The 17,226-nt window shown below is 40.7% G+C and overlaps 3 protein-coding genes across 17 annotated transcripts in view; 1 reads left to right on the forward strand and 2 right to left on the reverse strand.

Annotated features, from left to right (window-relative positions):
- Positions 1-17,226, forward strand: part of EIF2S2 (eukaryotic translation initiation factor 2 subunit beta) — a 511,882-nt gene that overhangs the window by 60,336 nt on the left and 434,320 nt on the right. The gene's annotated exons all lie outside the window — the stretch shown is intronic.
- MAP1LC3A (microtubule associated protein 1 light chain 3 alpha) overlaps positions 1-17,226 on the reverse strand; it is a 306,452-nt gene that overhangs the window by 46,014 nt on the left and 243,212 nt on the right. The gene's annotated exons all lie outside the window — the stretch shown is intronic.
- Positions 7,236-17,226, reverse strand: part of ITCH (itchy E3 ubiquitin protein ligase) — a 136,904-nt gene continuing 126,913 nt past the window's right edge. For all 7 annotated transcript variants that reach the window (XM_050807044.1, XM_050807046.1, XM_050807045.1 and 4 more), the window contains 2 exons: positions 12,227-12,299; positions 7,236-9,057 (listed from right to left, as the gene is read on the reverse strand). In XM_050807044.1, the coding sequence (XP_050663001.1) occupies positions 8,958-9,057; positions 12,227-12,299 (173 nt within the window). In that variant the 3' untranslated portion in view covers positions 7,236-8,957. The remainder of the gene's footprint in view (positions 9,058-12,226; positions 12,300-17,226) is intronic.

The following is a 17,226-nucleotide window of genomic DNA, read 5'->3' on the forward strand; positions in this document are numbered from 1 at the left end:
CAAAACGGACAGCTCTAGCTGCCTATCAGGAGCCAGCGTGAAGCGGGGGCGGGCGAGACGATCCTGGCTCCGCCAGGACTCTTGGAAAATTTGCTTTCCACTGTGGGAAAGCAAAAAGCTAAGAAAGGGAACGCTAAGCTGCGGAAAATTCCCAACTCCAGCCGTGCAGAAAAGATGCTGGTTCTGGCTGGACGCGGTGACTCACGCCTGTAATCCCAGCACTTTGGGAGGACAGTCGGAAGGATTGCTTGAGTCCAAGAGTTCGAGACCAGTCTGGGCAACATGGAGAGCGACCCCTTATCTACTAAAAAATAAACAAAACTAGCCGGGCATGGTGGCGCGCCCCAATAGTCCCAGCTACTCCGAAGGCTGAGGTGGGAGGATTGCCTGACCAGGAGTTCGAGGCTGCAGTGAGCCGAGATTGCGCCACTGCACTCCAACCTGGGCGACAGAGCAAGAGACCCTGACTCAAAAAAAAAAAAAAAAAAAAAAAAAAAAAAAAAAAAAAATGCTGGTTCTCGGTATCGGAAGAGGCTTTTAGCTCTCAATGGAGGTCTAAGCTGACTCTGAAGTCCCTGGGTGGAGCGTGGTGGGAGAGTATGAAGGCAAGTGGGACCGTTGCTGAGACCCCCTTTGCGCCCTGACTGAGGCAGAGACAGGCCCAGGGCCAAAATGCGCTTTGGGCTCGGGCAGGTCGGGGGTGGGGCTGGAGTCAGGTACCTCTGGAGTCTCCGGGGAAGATGCCGTGCAAGCTCGGAGATGAATTAGTTAGGGCTGGCCTGGGAGTCTTTCGAATCCGAGCTCAGCCCCGCCCCGCGTTACGTAGCAGAAGCCACTTCACATCTTTGTTCTCTATTTTGTTCTCACCTCTGAAAGGGGGACTCTTCTTCCCAGAGCCCAATGTTGTCCCGGTTTCCGCTCTTTAACATTCTATTCCCGCAGGTCACAAACGTTTCTGGGTCCTCTAGTAAGAATAACTTCTGTTAAAACGTGCTGCAGCTTAGTGAACCCTGTGCCACATTACTGTGCTGAACACGCACATAGGTTATCTCCGTAGCTTCATGGAAGTATCGGTAACCCCGATACTTTATAAATGCTGTTTCTCCCAGGCACTGTAGCTTGCTGGATTCAACGATGATCTAACTCCAAAGTTTCATTCCACGGTAGCTGCTCTTCAGTGAGGAAGGATTTGGTTCTCCTTCCAGGGGTGTCTGCATGTTAAGAGGGTTGACTTTACTGCGAAGAAACCTAGCCGACACCACCTTAATCAGATCAAAGTTAGTATTACTGGAAAGGGGACATATTGATGCCTTGTGCCCCGATAAAAATACGTTGAGGGCAAATTACCTCCAAGTCATTTTCCACAAAAACGCAAAGCCTTAAACCATGAGAAAACTTCACTAAACCCAGTGTGAGGGATGTTCTACAAGACACCTGTACTCCCCGCAAAATCTCAAAAAGTCATGAAAGCAAGGAATGAATGCGGAACTGTCACAGATTAGAAGAGTAAAGAGAAAGCAAAATAACATTGGTGGGAAAATTGGTGAAATATGAGTAAGGGCTGTAGTTTAGTGTTATTTTACCAGTGTTAATTTATTATTTCTGGTAATTCTACTAGCATGGTTATGTGGGATCATAATATTGGAGAAAGCTGGGGGAAGACTGTGCAGGAACTCTTACCATTTTTGCAACAGCTCTGTAAATGTAAACTTATTTCAAAATAAATTTTTAAAAGGACTGGATCCAAAGGAATTTCTATTGAATGCTGGAAACATTAGGAAAGCATTTAGCAAGGGGAAAAAGTGCTGCAGAGACTGGACCCTAAAACATCCTGGAAGACAAGCCCTGGAAGAATCACCACCTTCTTGCCCATGGAGAACCAGACTGAGAGGAATGAAAGGATTTTAAAAGATTACAATCCCAGAAGCAAAAAAGAGAATGGCCAATAGTTCATATGATGGGAGTCAAAATGAGAATGGAGGAGGAGCTGGAATAGGACCAAGAATGTCCCGGAGTGGCAGGCTTACAAGCTTTAAGAGCTTTGGCCGGGCGCGGTGGCTCACGTCTGTAATCCCAGCACTTTGGGAGGCTGAGGCGGGCGGATCACGAGGTCGGAGTTCGAGACCAGCCTGGCCAACATAGTGAAATCCCGTCTCTACTAAAAATACACAAAAAATTAGCTGGGCGTGGTGGTGTGTGCCTGTAATCCCAGCTACTCGGGAGGCTGAGGCAGGAGAATTGCGTGAACCCAGGAGGCGGAGGCTGCAGTGAGCTGAGATTGCGCCACTGCCATCTGCCTGGGCGACAGAATGAGACTCTGTCTCAAAAAAAAAAAAAGAAAAAGAAAAAGAAAGTTTTATACTATGGTAATGGTGAAACCACTGTAAGATTTTAGGTAGAGGAGGCATGAGACAGGACTTCCACAGATAATCCTGAGGTAGCACGGAAGATATACTGGAGCAGGGAGGATGGAAAAATGAAGACAGGATGCCGTTATGGTCAGCCAGATTAGGAAGGAAGCATGTGGGCTGTGGCAATGTTGTAAACTCTGAGAGAAGGGATTTTAAAAAGTTTTGGGGCCGGGCGTGGTGGCTCATGCCTGTAATCCCAGCACTTTGGGAGGCCAAGGTGGGTAGATCACGAGGTCAGGAGATCAAGACCACGGTGAAACCGCATCTCTACTAAATACAAAAAATTAGCCCAGGGTGGTGGTGGGCGCCTGTAATCATACCTACTAACGAGGCTAAGGCAGAATTACTTGAACCTGGGAGGCGGAGGTTGCAGTGAGCTGAGATTGTGCCACTGCACTCCAGCCTGGGCAACAGAGCGAGACTCCACCTCAAAAAAAAAAAAAAAGTTTTGGGAATAGGATTTGGAGGCAAATTAAATGGAATGGCAAAATTGGTCATATTAGATTCCCAGTGTTGTGGTAAGTAGCAGCACAACAAAATGGTAAAGTATGCATGCTTTATAGAGTCAAACCATCCTGGATTCCAATCTGTACTCTTTCTACTTAATAGTTGTGGACATGATTGAATCATCTTGAGCCTCTATTTTCTTGTAAAACAGATATAATCATACTCAACAACAGGAAGACTAAGTGACACTGCACATAGCGTATCTACCAGTGTCCTGCACATAGTGATAAATGTTGACAGTTGTTTTGGTATTAAGTGAATATGGGTGTGGTACTGGTTGCTATGATATGGAAGACAAATAGAAGAACAGGTCTGAATTAGAAGAAAAATCACAAGAGGGCTGTTTTTAGTGATCTTTCAAGTATGACTACAAATTCTCAAGGTCCCTCCCTGTGGGGTGCTTTGAGGAAATCCTCTTGTCTATAGCCACTCTTTGCTTATTGACAGACTCCTGTGCATAAGGGATCAACAGTGTCCTTCTGGGGTTTATGTTTAAGGCCCTCTTTTCCTTGCCAACCATGAAGATTCCCCTGGCTCCTCACTCCAGATATCCTGATCATAAAGGAGTCCTACAAATATGAAAGAATCGACAACTGAAATGGCCTGGGAGAGACAGCAGCTCCTGTACTGGAGTTACATAATGTGAGACAGACACTTAAAAAGTCCAGAGAACAGCCAGTCAGTCACAGCTGAGTCCCAGTTTGATGCTTTGTAGGGTTCTGGATGAGAGCCAATGGTCAGTAAGAACAATTACTTAATGACGATTGACCCTTACTTAGTGGGGCATATTTTCCCCCTTATTCTAAGCCACAATGAAACTAGGGCATTCTAGCAGCTTCCATTGGACAGAATAAACAGGATAGGGTCTACTAACTACTCAGGACCTGGGAGGGGCCTGCAGTTTTTGTCCTCTAGTCCATGTAAGCTCAGCCGTATTAAAAAATTCCTCTTCGGCCGGGCGCGGTGGCTCAAGCCTGTAATCCCAGCACTTTGGGAGGCCGAGACGGGCGGATCACGAGGTCAGGAGATCGAGACCATCCTGGCTAATATGGTGAAACCCCGTCTCTACTAAAAATACAAAAAAAAAAACTAGCCGGGCGAGGTGGTGGGCACCTGTAGTCCCAGCTACTCGGGAGGCTGAGGCAGGAGAATGGCGTAAACCCGGGAGGCGGAGCTTGCAGTGAGCTGAGATCCGGCCACTGCACTCCAGCCTGGGCGACAAAGCGAGACTCCGTCTCAAAAAAAAAAAAAAAAAAAAAAAAAAATTCCTCTTCCCTTAGTCTGTCTCCACTGGTTCTGTTTTAAATGAGAGCATAATCACCTGAGTTTCCTAATAAGAAAAAGGTCTACTGAAGCTGGTAACCAGGTCAGCTTGTTGCGAACAGTCTTGGTAACAGTCTTGACAGTTAGCTAGTTGGTGATTCTCTACTCAGCACTCATGCGTGTGGTCCTGGTCTTTTAGTTGTCTCAGAAAAGCAATTCATATGGAGGCCTTCATGTTGGTTGATGGCCCCTGCAGATATCTTCATCTTCAACATGGGCATCAAATCCAATCTCATCTGCACAGCTCTTTCTAGTTTTTTCTACCCATATTGTGGCAGGCCAGATCTCAATAACGCAGGCCTCCATGACAACTGTTTCAACACTGAGTGGTTAAGTTAAATATTAAAAGCTGAGTCAGGGCCCTTATACAAAGGCTGGAATGTAACAAAAGCCCACCAAGGGTTTTGCCCAGGCCTTTTCTGGGCCTTAAAGCATGACAAGGTAACAAAGGAATTTTTAACAGGACCCATTTAGGATTAAACAAATTTTATTGGGAGTCTGAAGGGACTTATTGAGGGTCTGAAGGCCTCCACAAACAAGTTTACTGGGGGGTCTGAAGGAACTCCCCAAACCTCCATGATTTAGCAGGAGACAAGATAAGGGTAATCACCCCAGAACCTGGACCCATTTAGATTAAGTAAATGTACTTGAGGCTCCAGAGGAAGGTTTTTGGGACTCAGATCTTATTTACAGATTTAAAAAAGTGAATCACTTGTCTTTAGATGAATGCACACTCACACGTAGACATACAGCTTATAAGGTAAATAAGCTCTGGAAAACTCTGTAGTTTTGAGTTGGTCTTGGGATCATTTCCTGGCCTTCTCCCCATACCTGGATACAGAAATAAACTCCCTCTTTTCCCAGTTCATCTGCACCTCATTATTTGGCTACAAGAATAAGCAGTCCGACCCTCGATTTGGTCCGGGAACAATATCACAATCCAGACAGGCTGTAACCTGCCACTTAAAAAAGCAGAGAAAGCAGAAATCTATGTGACCTGGTCACATATAAGTCTTCTCAGAAGGTGGGGTCAGGGAGAGAGGAAAGAGACCCCTCCTTACCCAAGACTAATGGAAAGGCATGCAAATGAAGGACCAAAAAAGTTTAATTATGAAGTCTTATATCTTGTAGGAAAACACAAGTGTAGCAACCACTGAAGGAACTTTATAAAAGCATTTAACTCCCTGTAATATTTGTAGCATTACCTGAGTATTAAAAGTAACAGATCAAGAAAACAAAAGTACTCTTAATACAGTAATATACAATCCTGTGCTGTCAATTCCGTTTTTAGTTAATAAAAGCAAATATACAAACAAAGTAAATAACTAAAAGAAAAACGAAAAAAGGAGGGGGGCTGGAGATACCAACAATACTAAATAGAAGTAGTTAACTCTAAAGGAGTTTAGAAAGATGAAGTTACATCCAAAACAGGGAAGGATATAAAAATAGAGGAAAAATTTAATTCCATGAGTCAACCCTGACAACATTTTGTATTATTAACCAGATAAGTAAAAAGTGGTAGAGTGGGCTTGACTGAAATAGCTCATTTAGGATGAGAACTTTGTGTATAGTTGAGTCAAGTTTCACTAAAATTTTTGATCACTGGTATGTCAATCTCTTGATGAAAAACCAGTACCTGAATATGTCCTTTTGTTTTTTTAAGAGACAGGGTCTCGCTATGTTGCCCAGGCTAGATTTGAACTCCTGGGATCCTCCCACCTCAGCCTCCCGAGCACAATACCTGAATTTTAAATAGAGTTATTGTAAGTCTTATGAAATGATGTTTTTCTGCACTCTGACATAAGATAATGAAAGACAGAGCAGGAATTCATTATTATGAGCTGCTTGATCAGTTTTAAACCACTCCATTTGATGAAACAAGTGAGGTCCTTCCCTCCTGACCAGGCTGTGGAATGCTGTCTTCCCCAACCCCCACCCCCTGCAAAAGAGCAGAAGAATAAGGCAATTGCTCATTTTACTTTGTTTTTATTTCAATGTAACATGCAGTAAAAAAAAAAAAAAAAAAAAAAAAAAAAAAAAATTAACAGGATTTATTAGCATTTACAATGCTTACAAAGAAAAAGAATTCTAAAAGCAATTTAGTTCAGATTTAAGAAAAAGCTCTAAGTAAATACTTATAACAAATCTATTTCCATATGTTCAGTTTGGACCAAAATTTAAGATAGCATTTGGTAGATATTTATGTCTTCTGTCTATTTGCAATATTTTTATATAACCTCTGATTCTTGGGATATCCAGCCCCCATTTTCCTAACACAGCAGGGAAGACATATACATGTGGCCACTTAAATTAAAGGAAAAAATGGAGTAGGGAGATCCCAGGCTGCAAAAATATATACAAGCATTTACCTTTTCCAGAACTAAACACTTCTTCCATAAAAATATTAAATAGCCGAGCCCTATAGAACTAGGGCCAGGGCTATTTCAAATATAACTATTCTGTATTTTAAAAATATAGGGCAGAAAGCCTTTTGGGTGATATTTATATATTTTCACACAATATTTCTAGGTCCCTAAATGAATCATGAAGCATTATATAGAACCAAAAAAAATCTATTTTCTTACATTATCGCTTAATTTAATTTCATAAATCTCTAGTAAATATTGTAGGTAACTACATTTCAGTATGATAATTCACCTCAACAGGAAGTCTTTATAGAGGGCTTAATCTTCATTAGCCACATATTACCAAGTTCAGACTAATATAATGAATGGGCAGTTGGCAGACATTCGCTCTGTAAGACAAAGCAATAGCATTTTTTTTTTCCCCTACTAACAAAAAGGCAGAGTCCCTACTTTTAACAACCAGGGATTTTAGAAACCACACAGTATTTCCTGGGGTACATGAAATAAAAAAACCATAGAGCTGGGGAGAGCCTAGTCTCCCTATTTACACTGAGTTTCTTGATGAGGCAACCTTTTCACTCATGTAAGTCTCTGCTTTATGATGGCAGTGTCTTGGAGTACAGATAGACAAGTTTAAAAAAAATGTTTTTATTGTTGTTCCAGGATGTAAAAAGGAAGAACATTAGGGACAAAAAAGTGTTTTGTTTTTTGTTTTGTTTTGTTTTTCCCATATGGAACAGGGTTCTGCTGCTTGTTCTTGGTTTAATATTAGTTGTTCATGCTATGCCTCTGAAATGTAGCAAAAGTCCCTGATACATGAGCTATGAGGCTGTCCTCAGGGTTCAGCTATGATAGGGACTCAGCTGGCTTAGGCTTTATTCCACTGCCAATGAAGTCAAATTTATAACAGCCATCTTGACAGTCAAAGCTAGGCCAAATTAAAATAATTAATTCCAGAGAACTTCAAAGTGCATTAATCAGTTAATAATGGAGCAATCTAAACTTAAATAGTCATGAGAAAAAAAGGAAACCCTGTTAAAAATTTTAGGGGTGAAAAGAATATTGCAGATGAGGGGTATCAATCCAGTTCATGACAATGTAAAGAATGGAAATGACTACTCCAACATATGTCAGAGAAATGATAACTTTGAAGACTTTTAATTCACAGAGAATATATTCCTGTGGTTACTGGATGTTATCTTCCTTTGTTTTTAGCCAGTACCACAGCTTTCCCTCTCAAATGAAAATTTGATGTCAAAAGCTGTTTCACTGACCTCTATTTGGACTAGAAAACACTCTAGTCTTTCTAGTCTTAAACCCCTTAACAATTAAATATAAATGAAGTTGTTGGATTATGATAAAATTATAAAGCATCAATTATGTAGAGGAACATATAAAAATCACCAGTGACATCCTTAGATGAATTCAGTTAAATTAATTCTAATTCTAGGTTAACTTTTTTTTTCCTTTTATTTATTTATTTCTCCCCCTACCCTTCCCCAAAAGAGACAGGGTCTCCCTATATTGCCCAGGCGGGTCTTGAACTCCTGGGCTAAAGGGATCCTCCTGCCTCGGCCTCCCAAAGTGCTAGGATTACAGGTATGAGCCACCATGCCCGGCCCTAGGTTAACTTCTTAAAACAATGAAGGAATCACAGTGTTAACATTGTAAAGTGTAATATTTGCCAGGTAACTGAAACAATCAAACTTCCAAATGAAGTCATTTGTAGGCTGTGAAGAACTTTTCCCTGAATTCAAATTGACAAAACTACTTTGTAGAGATGCAAGAGTCTTGCATCACTTCCAGGAATGATGTATGGATTCATGCTCCAGAAAGGAAAAACAATAGTCAAGTCAGACTAAAATGAGAGGGAGAACACAAGCCAGAATTTTGCTCACATCCCCAGAAGCTGGGCTAAGCTTCCACTTTTAACAAATGCCTCTTACCAAGAGGTTAAATAGGCATATCTTGTATATTGCAGTTACCAAAGGACTTCCCTGTATATCTGCAGAATCTCTAAGAGAAAAAAAACTACTCCCAAGTGAGACTTTTGACACATATACAGAATTGTTGTTAAAGGAACAAACTAGTGGAATAAGACAAGGCAGATTTCGTTGTTGTGTTAAAATCTCATATTAAGCAAGGTTTTGACTAGTCATTTGCAGACCTGATTTCTGGAAATGTTGAGTAGAAATCACTGGGAGATAAATCTAAATGAGAACATTAATTTACTTACACTCAGATAACTCTCTAAAGAGCGATAGTCCAATTTTACAAGATGTGCAACAGGCAGAGAAGGACAAACATTGCAAATAAGTTCTTGCCCATTCACGGTGCAAGTTCTCAGAAGTTACTCTTGTCCAAATCCTTCTGTTTCTTCTATGGCAAACAACAGCTTTTCCTTCAGTTGCTCATAGCTCTTGTATGGTGGAAGGTCCAGGCGATTAAAACTAAAAGCAAGAATTGTTAGTTTTAGAAAAGGAAATATGCAAAGAATCAAATGAGTAGTGTAGTATAACACTACTATAGAAGCACAAAATTATACTACCGTGCTTCAAAGGATACCATTAAGAAAGTGAAATAACCCAAAAATGGGAAAAAATATTTGTAAATTATATATCTGATAAAGGACTGGTATCCGAAATATATAAAAAACTTAAAACTCAACAATATTTTAAAATGGGCAAAGGATAGAGATTTCTCCAAAGACATACAAATGACCAATAAGCACATGAAAAAAATGCTCAACATCCTTAGGTAAATGCAAATAAAAACCACAATGAGATACCACTTCACACTTATTGGGATGGCTATTATTTAAAACAAACAAAAAAATAAACAACAACAACAAAAAAAAAACAGAAGAAAACAAGAGTTGAAAAGGATATGAGGATGTGGAGAAATATGAGCCCCTCTACACTACTGGTAAGACTATAATGCAGTGTAGTCACTATGGAGAACAGTATGGTGAGATTCCCCCCCAAAATTAAAAATAGAATTATTACATGATCAAGGAATTCCACCTCTGGGTATATACCCAAAACAATCGAAAGCAGGGCCATGGACAGATATATCTATATTCTACCACAGTATACATATGTTTATAGCAGCATAAACAGCCAAAAGGTGGAAATGATCTAAATGTCCATGGACAGATGAATGTATAAACAAAATGTAGTATATTCAGACTATCAAATATTATTCAGCATTAAAAAGGAGGAAATGCTGACACATGCTACAACATGGATGAAAATTACAGATACTATTCTAAGTGAAATAAGCCAGTCATGAAAGGACAAATAAGATATATGATTCTACACTTATAAAGTACTAAAGACAGTCAAAAATCATAGAAACAGTAGTAGAATGATGTTTGCCAGGACCTGGGGAAAGGGAGTCATGGGGAGTCATTGTTTAAAGCAGTGGTCTCCAACCTTTTTGGCACCAGGGAATGGTTTTGCGGAAGACAATTTTTCCATGGATGGGAGTGGGGAGGAGGGTGGTTTCAGGATGAAACTGTTCCACCTCAAGTCATTGATTCTCATAAGGAATGCGCAGTCTAGATCCCTTACATGCACAGTTCACAATAGAGTTATTCCTCCTATAAGAATCTAATGCCTCTGCTGATCTGACAAGTGGTGGAGCTCAGCGCGTAATGCTCACTCACCCTTCGCTTACCTCCTGCTGTGCAGCCAGTTCCTAACAGGCTGGGGACCAGGAGTTGGGGACCCCTGCTTTAATAGGTACCATTTCAATTTTACAAGATTTGAAAAAAGTTTTAGGTCTAGTCCGATGGCCTGTAATCCCAGCACTTTGGGAGGCCAAGGCAGGAGTATTGCTTGAGCTCAGGAGGTTGAGACCAGCCTGAGCAACAAAGTGAGACTCTGTCTCTACAAAAAGTTTAAAAGTTGGCTAGGTGTGGTAGCACATGCCTGTCATCCCAGCTACTTGGGAGGCTAAGGTGGGAGGATAATTTGACCCTGGGAGGTGGAGGTTGCATGAGTGGAGATTAAGCTACTGCACTCCAGCCTGGGTGACAGAGTGAGACATGTCTCAACAAAAGAAACAATTTTTGTAGATAGGTGATGGTGATGACTGCATAATGATATGAATGTGCTTAATGCCACTGAACTGTACACACTTAAAAATGGTGAATTCTATGTTATGTATATTAAACACAACAATTTTAAAAAGGAATGAAATACTGTATATGCTAGACCATAGATGAACCTTGAAAACATGCTAAGTAAAAGAAGCTACACACAAAAGGTTGTATATTTGGCTGGGGGCAGTGGCTTATGCCTGTAATCCCAGCACTCCGGGAGGTCAAGGCGGGTGGATGACAAGGTCAGGAGTTCAAGACCAGCCTGGCAAACGTGGTGAAACCCTGTCTCTACTAAAAATACAAAAATTAAGCTATGCGTGGTGGTGCATGCCTATAGTCCCAGCTACTTGGGAGGCTGAGGCAGGAGAATTGCTTGCACCTGGGAGGCAGAGGTTGCAGTGAGCTGAGATCACGCCACTGCACTCCAGCCTGAGTGGCAGAGAGAGACTCTGTCTCCAAAAAAAAAAAAAAAAAAAAGGAAAGTTATATATTTATTGTATGATTCATTTTATATAAAATGCCCAGAATAGGAAAATTCATAGAGACAGAAAGTAGATTAGAGGTTACCAAGGGCTACATAGGGGATAAAAGGGGAGTGACTGCTAATGGGTACATGGATTTTTGGGAGCGTGAAAAAAAATGTTTTGGAGCCTGTAATCCCAACACTTTGGGAGGCTGAGGTGGGTGGATCACCTGAGGTCAGGAGTTTGAGATTGGCCTGACCAACATGGTAAAACCCTGTCTCTACTAAAAATACAAAAATTAGATGGACGTGGTGGCGGGTGGCCCAGCTGCTTGGGAGGCTGAGGTTGCAGTAAGCCGAGATCAAGCCACTGAACTCCAGCCTGGTCTACAAAGTGAGACCCCGTCTCAAACAACAACAACAACAAAACAAACCACTGAACTGAACTGCGTAATTTAAGAAGGTGAGTTTTATAATACGTAAATTATATATCAATAAAATTGTTATTTGAACACTACATGTATAAAACATATGTATAAAAACAAAAAGGAATAGACAATAAAACAGTAAAGAGGTCAGATATCCAGTAAGGACCATATGTGACCACTAAAATATATCCCACAAAGCAAGGTTCAAATATTGTTGACATTAGGTTGAATTCCAAAACATTAATATATTTGCTCTGAGATTAGGATTAGATTTAGTTTTCTATATTTTTAGAAATGTAATTAGATTTCAAATGAGAATATTTGTGGTCATGATGTTAGATGCAGGTCTCCTAACTTTGACTTCTTTTGCTGCCTTCAGAGAAAAATGAAAATAACTCTAAATCCCACATTAAAAAAAAATTCAGATGTAAAAAAAGGAATTGATTGCAAATAGTTGTAAGGAATCACATTGGGGTGAACAAAATGCTCTTAAACTGGATTGCTATGATGGCGGTGCTACTCTCTAAATCTACTAAGTATCATTTTTAATTTCTAGCTGGCTTTAAATAGCTACAGATAACTGGACAAAAGCTGTTTTCTCTATCCTTTTTGATTGTACTTACCAGGTATGACTTCTGGGTAGCCAATTTTCTTTCCCAACTTTTTCAATGCAGAATTTCTGTGGTCCATTGCTCCCTAAAACATAATGAAATCATAAACTTTGTTAGTATAGTGGATCTCAAACTGTGTTCCCCAATCCAATGTTCCCCAATCCAATAAGCATCAGCATCATGAGGGAACTTGTTAGAACCATAAATCCACAGGCCCCACACATCAGCTTACTAATTCAGAAACTCTGAGTTGGGTGTAGTGGCTCATGCCTGTAATCCCAGTACTTTGAGAGGCTAAGGCGGGTAGATCACTTGAGGTCAGGAGTTCAAGATCAGTCTGGCCAATGTGGTGAATCCTGATCTCTACTAAAAATACAAAAACTAGCCAAATGTGGTGGCATATGCCTGTAATCCCAGCTACTCAGGAGACTGAGGCAGGAGAATTGCTTGAATCTGCGCAGCAAGGATGCGGTTGAGTCGATTGCGCCACTACACTCTCACCTGGGTGACAGAATGAGACCCTATCTCAAAAAAAAACCCTCAAAAAACTCAAAACCAACCAATAAACAAAAAGAAACTCGGGGTGAGGCTCAGCAATATGTGCTTTAACAAGCTTCTGGGTGAGTCTGGTAAGTGTAAAAGTTTGACAACTAGTTTGTTAATATAAGCCCCAGAGGAGAAAAATGCAGTTTCATCTAGCATTCTTTAGCCAGAATAACACATTGTTATGATTAATAAAAGCTTACACAAGAACATTGAAAAAGCTTACTTTTAGTAGTTTGAAACACAATAAGGAAACTATAATAAAACTTGATTTAAATACAGAATTGACAAAACTTTGTGAAATGTAAACATCCTAGTGAATTCCATATTATTAATGCTAGAACTTACAGGTCCTGTAGGGCATACCCTTACAAAAACAGATACAAGTATAAACATAAAATTCTTGCCCCTCATTTACCTGCTGCTGGAGATAGCTGTGAATAGTGATCATAAAAACACTGGTTTTCTAAAAGATCATTACTTTTCCCTAGGAAGCATTTATTGTTGGTCTCAATGATTAGTAGTGCTACTAGATATTTTAATTAGAAGCGGGCAGGAACACTAACTGTTCTGCAGTATGTGACACTGTCAGACACAAAGAATTTTCTCATGTCCCACCTGACTAAACCGAGTATACTAAGTATACCTAATATAAATTGTTAGTGCTTTTGTATTTAATAACACTGAATTATTTTCACAAGTAGTTACGTAAAAAATCCAGTAATACAGGAAACATTATAAAAAAAGACAGTTAAAAGTTAAAATTATTCTGTGGTGTTCAACACATAAAATTAACTCACTCTGCATGTTCTCTCTCTATATATATTTTTTGAGACCGAGTCTCACTCTGTCACCCAGGCTGGATGGCAGTGGCACAATTGGCTCAATGCAACCTCCGCCTCCTGGGTTCAAGCAATTCTCATGCCTTAGAGTAGCTGGGATTACAGATGTACACTACCACACCCAGCTAATTTTTTTATTTTTAGTATAGATGGGGTTTTGCCATGCTGGTCAGGCTGGTCTTGAACTCCTGACCTCAAGTGATCCACCCACCTTGGCCTCCCAAAGTGTTGAGATTACAGGCGTGAGCCATCACGCCCGGCCTCTACTCAGTATTTTATAGCAGAGTGCAGTGGGGCAATCTCAGCTCACCACAACCTCTGCCTCCCAGGTTCAAGCGATTCTCCTGCCTCAGCCTCCCGAGTAGCTGGGATTACAGGCATGTGCCACCATGCCCAGCTAAGTTTTGTATTTTTAGTAGAGACAGGGTTTCTCCGTGGTCAGGCTGGTTTTGAACTCCCGACCTCAGGTGATCCACCCGTCTTGGCCTCCCAAAGTGCTGGGATTACAGGCATGAGTCACCGTGCCCAGCCTGAGCAAAGATTTCATAAAGAAGACCTGAAAAGCACAGGCAACAAAACAAAAAATAGACAAATGGGGTTATATGAAACTAAAAAGCTTTGGCATAGCAAAGGAAACAATCAACAGAGCGTAGAGACAATCTGCAGAATGGGAGAAAGTATCCGCAAACTATTCATCCAACAAAGAATATCCAGAATATACAAGAACTCAACAGCAAAAAAGAAGAAAAACAATGCATTAAAACATGGGATACGAGCTAAATAGATCTCTCAAAATAACAATGTTAAATGTAACTAATCACCAGAGAGATGCAAATCAAAACCACAATGAAGGGTCATCACTCGTCAGTTAGAATGACTGTTATAGATTAAAAAATAACAAATGCTGGCAAGGATGTGGAAAAAGAGGAACTCTTATATATTGTTGGAGGGGATGTAAATTCTTCTTCTTATTATTATTATTAACTTTTTGAGACAGAGTACTGCTCCATCACCCAGGCTACAGTGCAACCTCTGCTTCCCAGGTAGCTGGGATTGCAGGCGCGTACCACCACTCTCAGCAAAAAAAAAAAAAAAAAAAATTTCTTTTTTTTTGGGTATTTTTAGTAGAGACAGGGTTTCACTATGTTGGCCAGGCTGGTCTCAAACTCCTGGCCTTAAGAGGTCTACCCATCTCAGACTCCCAACAACCATATGATCCCGCAATCCCACTATGGGGTATTATCTAAAGAAAAGGAAATCAGTATGTCAAAGAGACATCTGCACTCCCATGTCTACTGCAGCACCATTCACAAGCCAAGATAGGGAATCAACTTACGTGTCCATCATCAGGTAAATGGATAAAGAAAATGTAATGTGGTATATAAACAAACTGGAATACTATTCAGCCATTTAAAAGAGCAAAATTCTGTCATTTATGACAACATAGATGAACATGGAGGACATTGTAAGTGACATAAGCCAAGCACAAAAAGATAAAGAGTATATGCTCTCACTCATGTGAAAGCTAAAAAAGCCAATCTCATAGAAGTACAAAGTAGAACGGTGATTACTACGGAAGGGTGGCAGGAAGGAGGGGAGAGTCAAAGGTTGGTTAATAGATACACAAGTACAGATCGGCAGGAAGAATAAGTTCTGGTGTTCTACAGCACTATACAATGACTATAATCAACAACAATTTATTGCGTGTGTGTATGTATATATATGTGTGTGTGTATATATTTAAATATATAAATATATATATATATATATATATATATTTTTTTTTTTTTTTGCATTTTTCGTAGAGAAGGGGTTTTACCACGATGGCCAGGCTGGTCTTGAACTCCTGACCTCAGGTGATCAGCCTGCCTTGGCCTCCCAAAGTGCTGGGATTACATGCGTGAGCCACCACGTCCAGGGTATGTATTTTTAAGATAGGGTCTCACTCTGTCACTGAGACTGGAGTGCAGTGGCATGACCTTGGCTCACTGCAACCTTCACCTCCAAGGCTCAAGTGATCTTCCCACCTCAACCTCCTGAATAGAAGGGACTATAGGCGTGTACCACCATGCTCAGCTAATTTCTAAATTTTCTGTAGAGACAGGGTCTCCCTATATTGCCCAGTCTTGTCTCAAACCCCTGAGCTTGTGTGTTCCTCCTGTCTCACTTCCTCCCGAAGTGCTGGGATTACAGGTGTGAACCACTGTGCCTGGCCTGTATGTTTATAAAGAGTTAGAAAAGTGAGTTTTGAATGTTCGCAACAGAAAGAATTGATAAATGTTTGAGGTGATGGATATGCTAATTACCCCGACTTGATCATTACATATTGTATACATGTATCAAAATAAAAACTGTACCCCTAAATATGTACAATTTTGTCAATTAAGAACAATTTAAGAAGTAAAAAAGAATAAAGATTTGAAACTAAAACAAACAAAATAAACTAGATAGCCTCTAAAATTCTCCAAACTACAATCTCACTGTTTCTGTCTTCTAACAAAAACTTTCCTAGAAGTCACCCTTCTGAGACCTCTCTGCAGCACTTCTACTTGCTTCTCAGACAGTATGCTATTTCTTTCTTCTTCTCATTCTCTGGTCTCTCCTTTAAATTGGTTTCCAGGCTAATTCCATCTTTTCTTTTCCTTTAAGATGAAGTCTCACTCTGTCGCCAGGCTGGAGTGCAGTGGTGTGATCTCAGTTCACTGCAACCTCTGCCTCCTCCCGGGTTCAAGCGATTCTCCTGCCGCAGCCTCCTGAGTAGCTGGGGCTACAAGTGTGCGTCACCACACCCAGCTAATTTTTGTATTTTTAGTAGAGACGGGGTTTCACCACGTCGCCCCAGCTGTTCTCAAACTCCTGAGCTCAAGCGATCCACCCACCTCGGCCTCCAAAAGTGCTGGGATTACAGGCGTAAGGCTGTGCCTGGCCTAGGCTATTTCCTTCTGTCTTATTCCTACATGCAGATGGTTCTAGGCATTAGCCTTCTACTCCTCTCTGTATTCTATTTCTGCCCGAGACCACACATTCTCACAGCATCAAATGTCACTGCTCTGATGATTCAACTTCTTCTGTTTCTTCTTAGCTCTAACTCATATATTGTTACCTCTACAGCTGCTCCCCTGGGGTTTTCTACTTGGTTTTCTGGCAGTTACCTTAAATTCAGCAGGTTCTAAGCTGCTCAGCATCCTCCCCCAACATCTACAACCATGCATACTCTTTATACTTCCTGACTTCTCCATTGTTCCATGTTCTATAACATGACAATTATTGCTGATACCCCTCTCTTACACTTCATTTTCTATTAAGCTCTCTACCTGTTTCTACCTTTGGAACTTTCTCTAGCATCTACCCTCTCTTTTCTATTTCCGTCTCCTGAGATCAGGTTCTCATCATTGCTGCAACGATTTCTTCTTATCTCTAGGCCCTCACCATCTTTTAATCCACCCTGTATCTTCCTATCAAATCTTCCTAAACGCAGCTTGAGCAAGTTTTCCTCTCTTCAAAAAGTTCCACAGCTTCCAATACCCTCACAGTAATAACCAAATTCTTTTGATCTGGTTTAAAGTCTTTTCTAAACTGGTTCCATGCTCTGTATTCAAAATTACCTGCTTAGTTCTCCTAATTTTA

The sequence above is a fragment of the Macaca thibetana genome, chromosome 10, assembly GCF_024542745.1.
Source record: "Macaca thibetana thibetana isolate TM-01 chromosome 10, ASM2454274v1, whole genome shotgun sequence".
NCBI classification, from domain to species: domain Eukaryota; kingdom Metazoa; phylum Chordata; class Mammalia; order Primates; family Cercopithecidae; genus Macaca; species Macaca thibetana.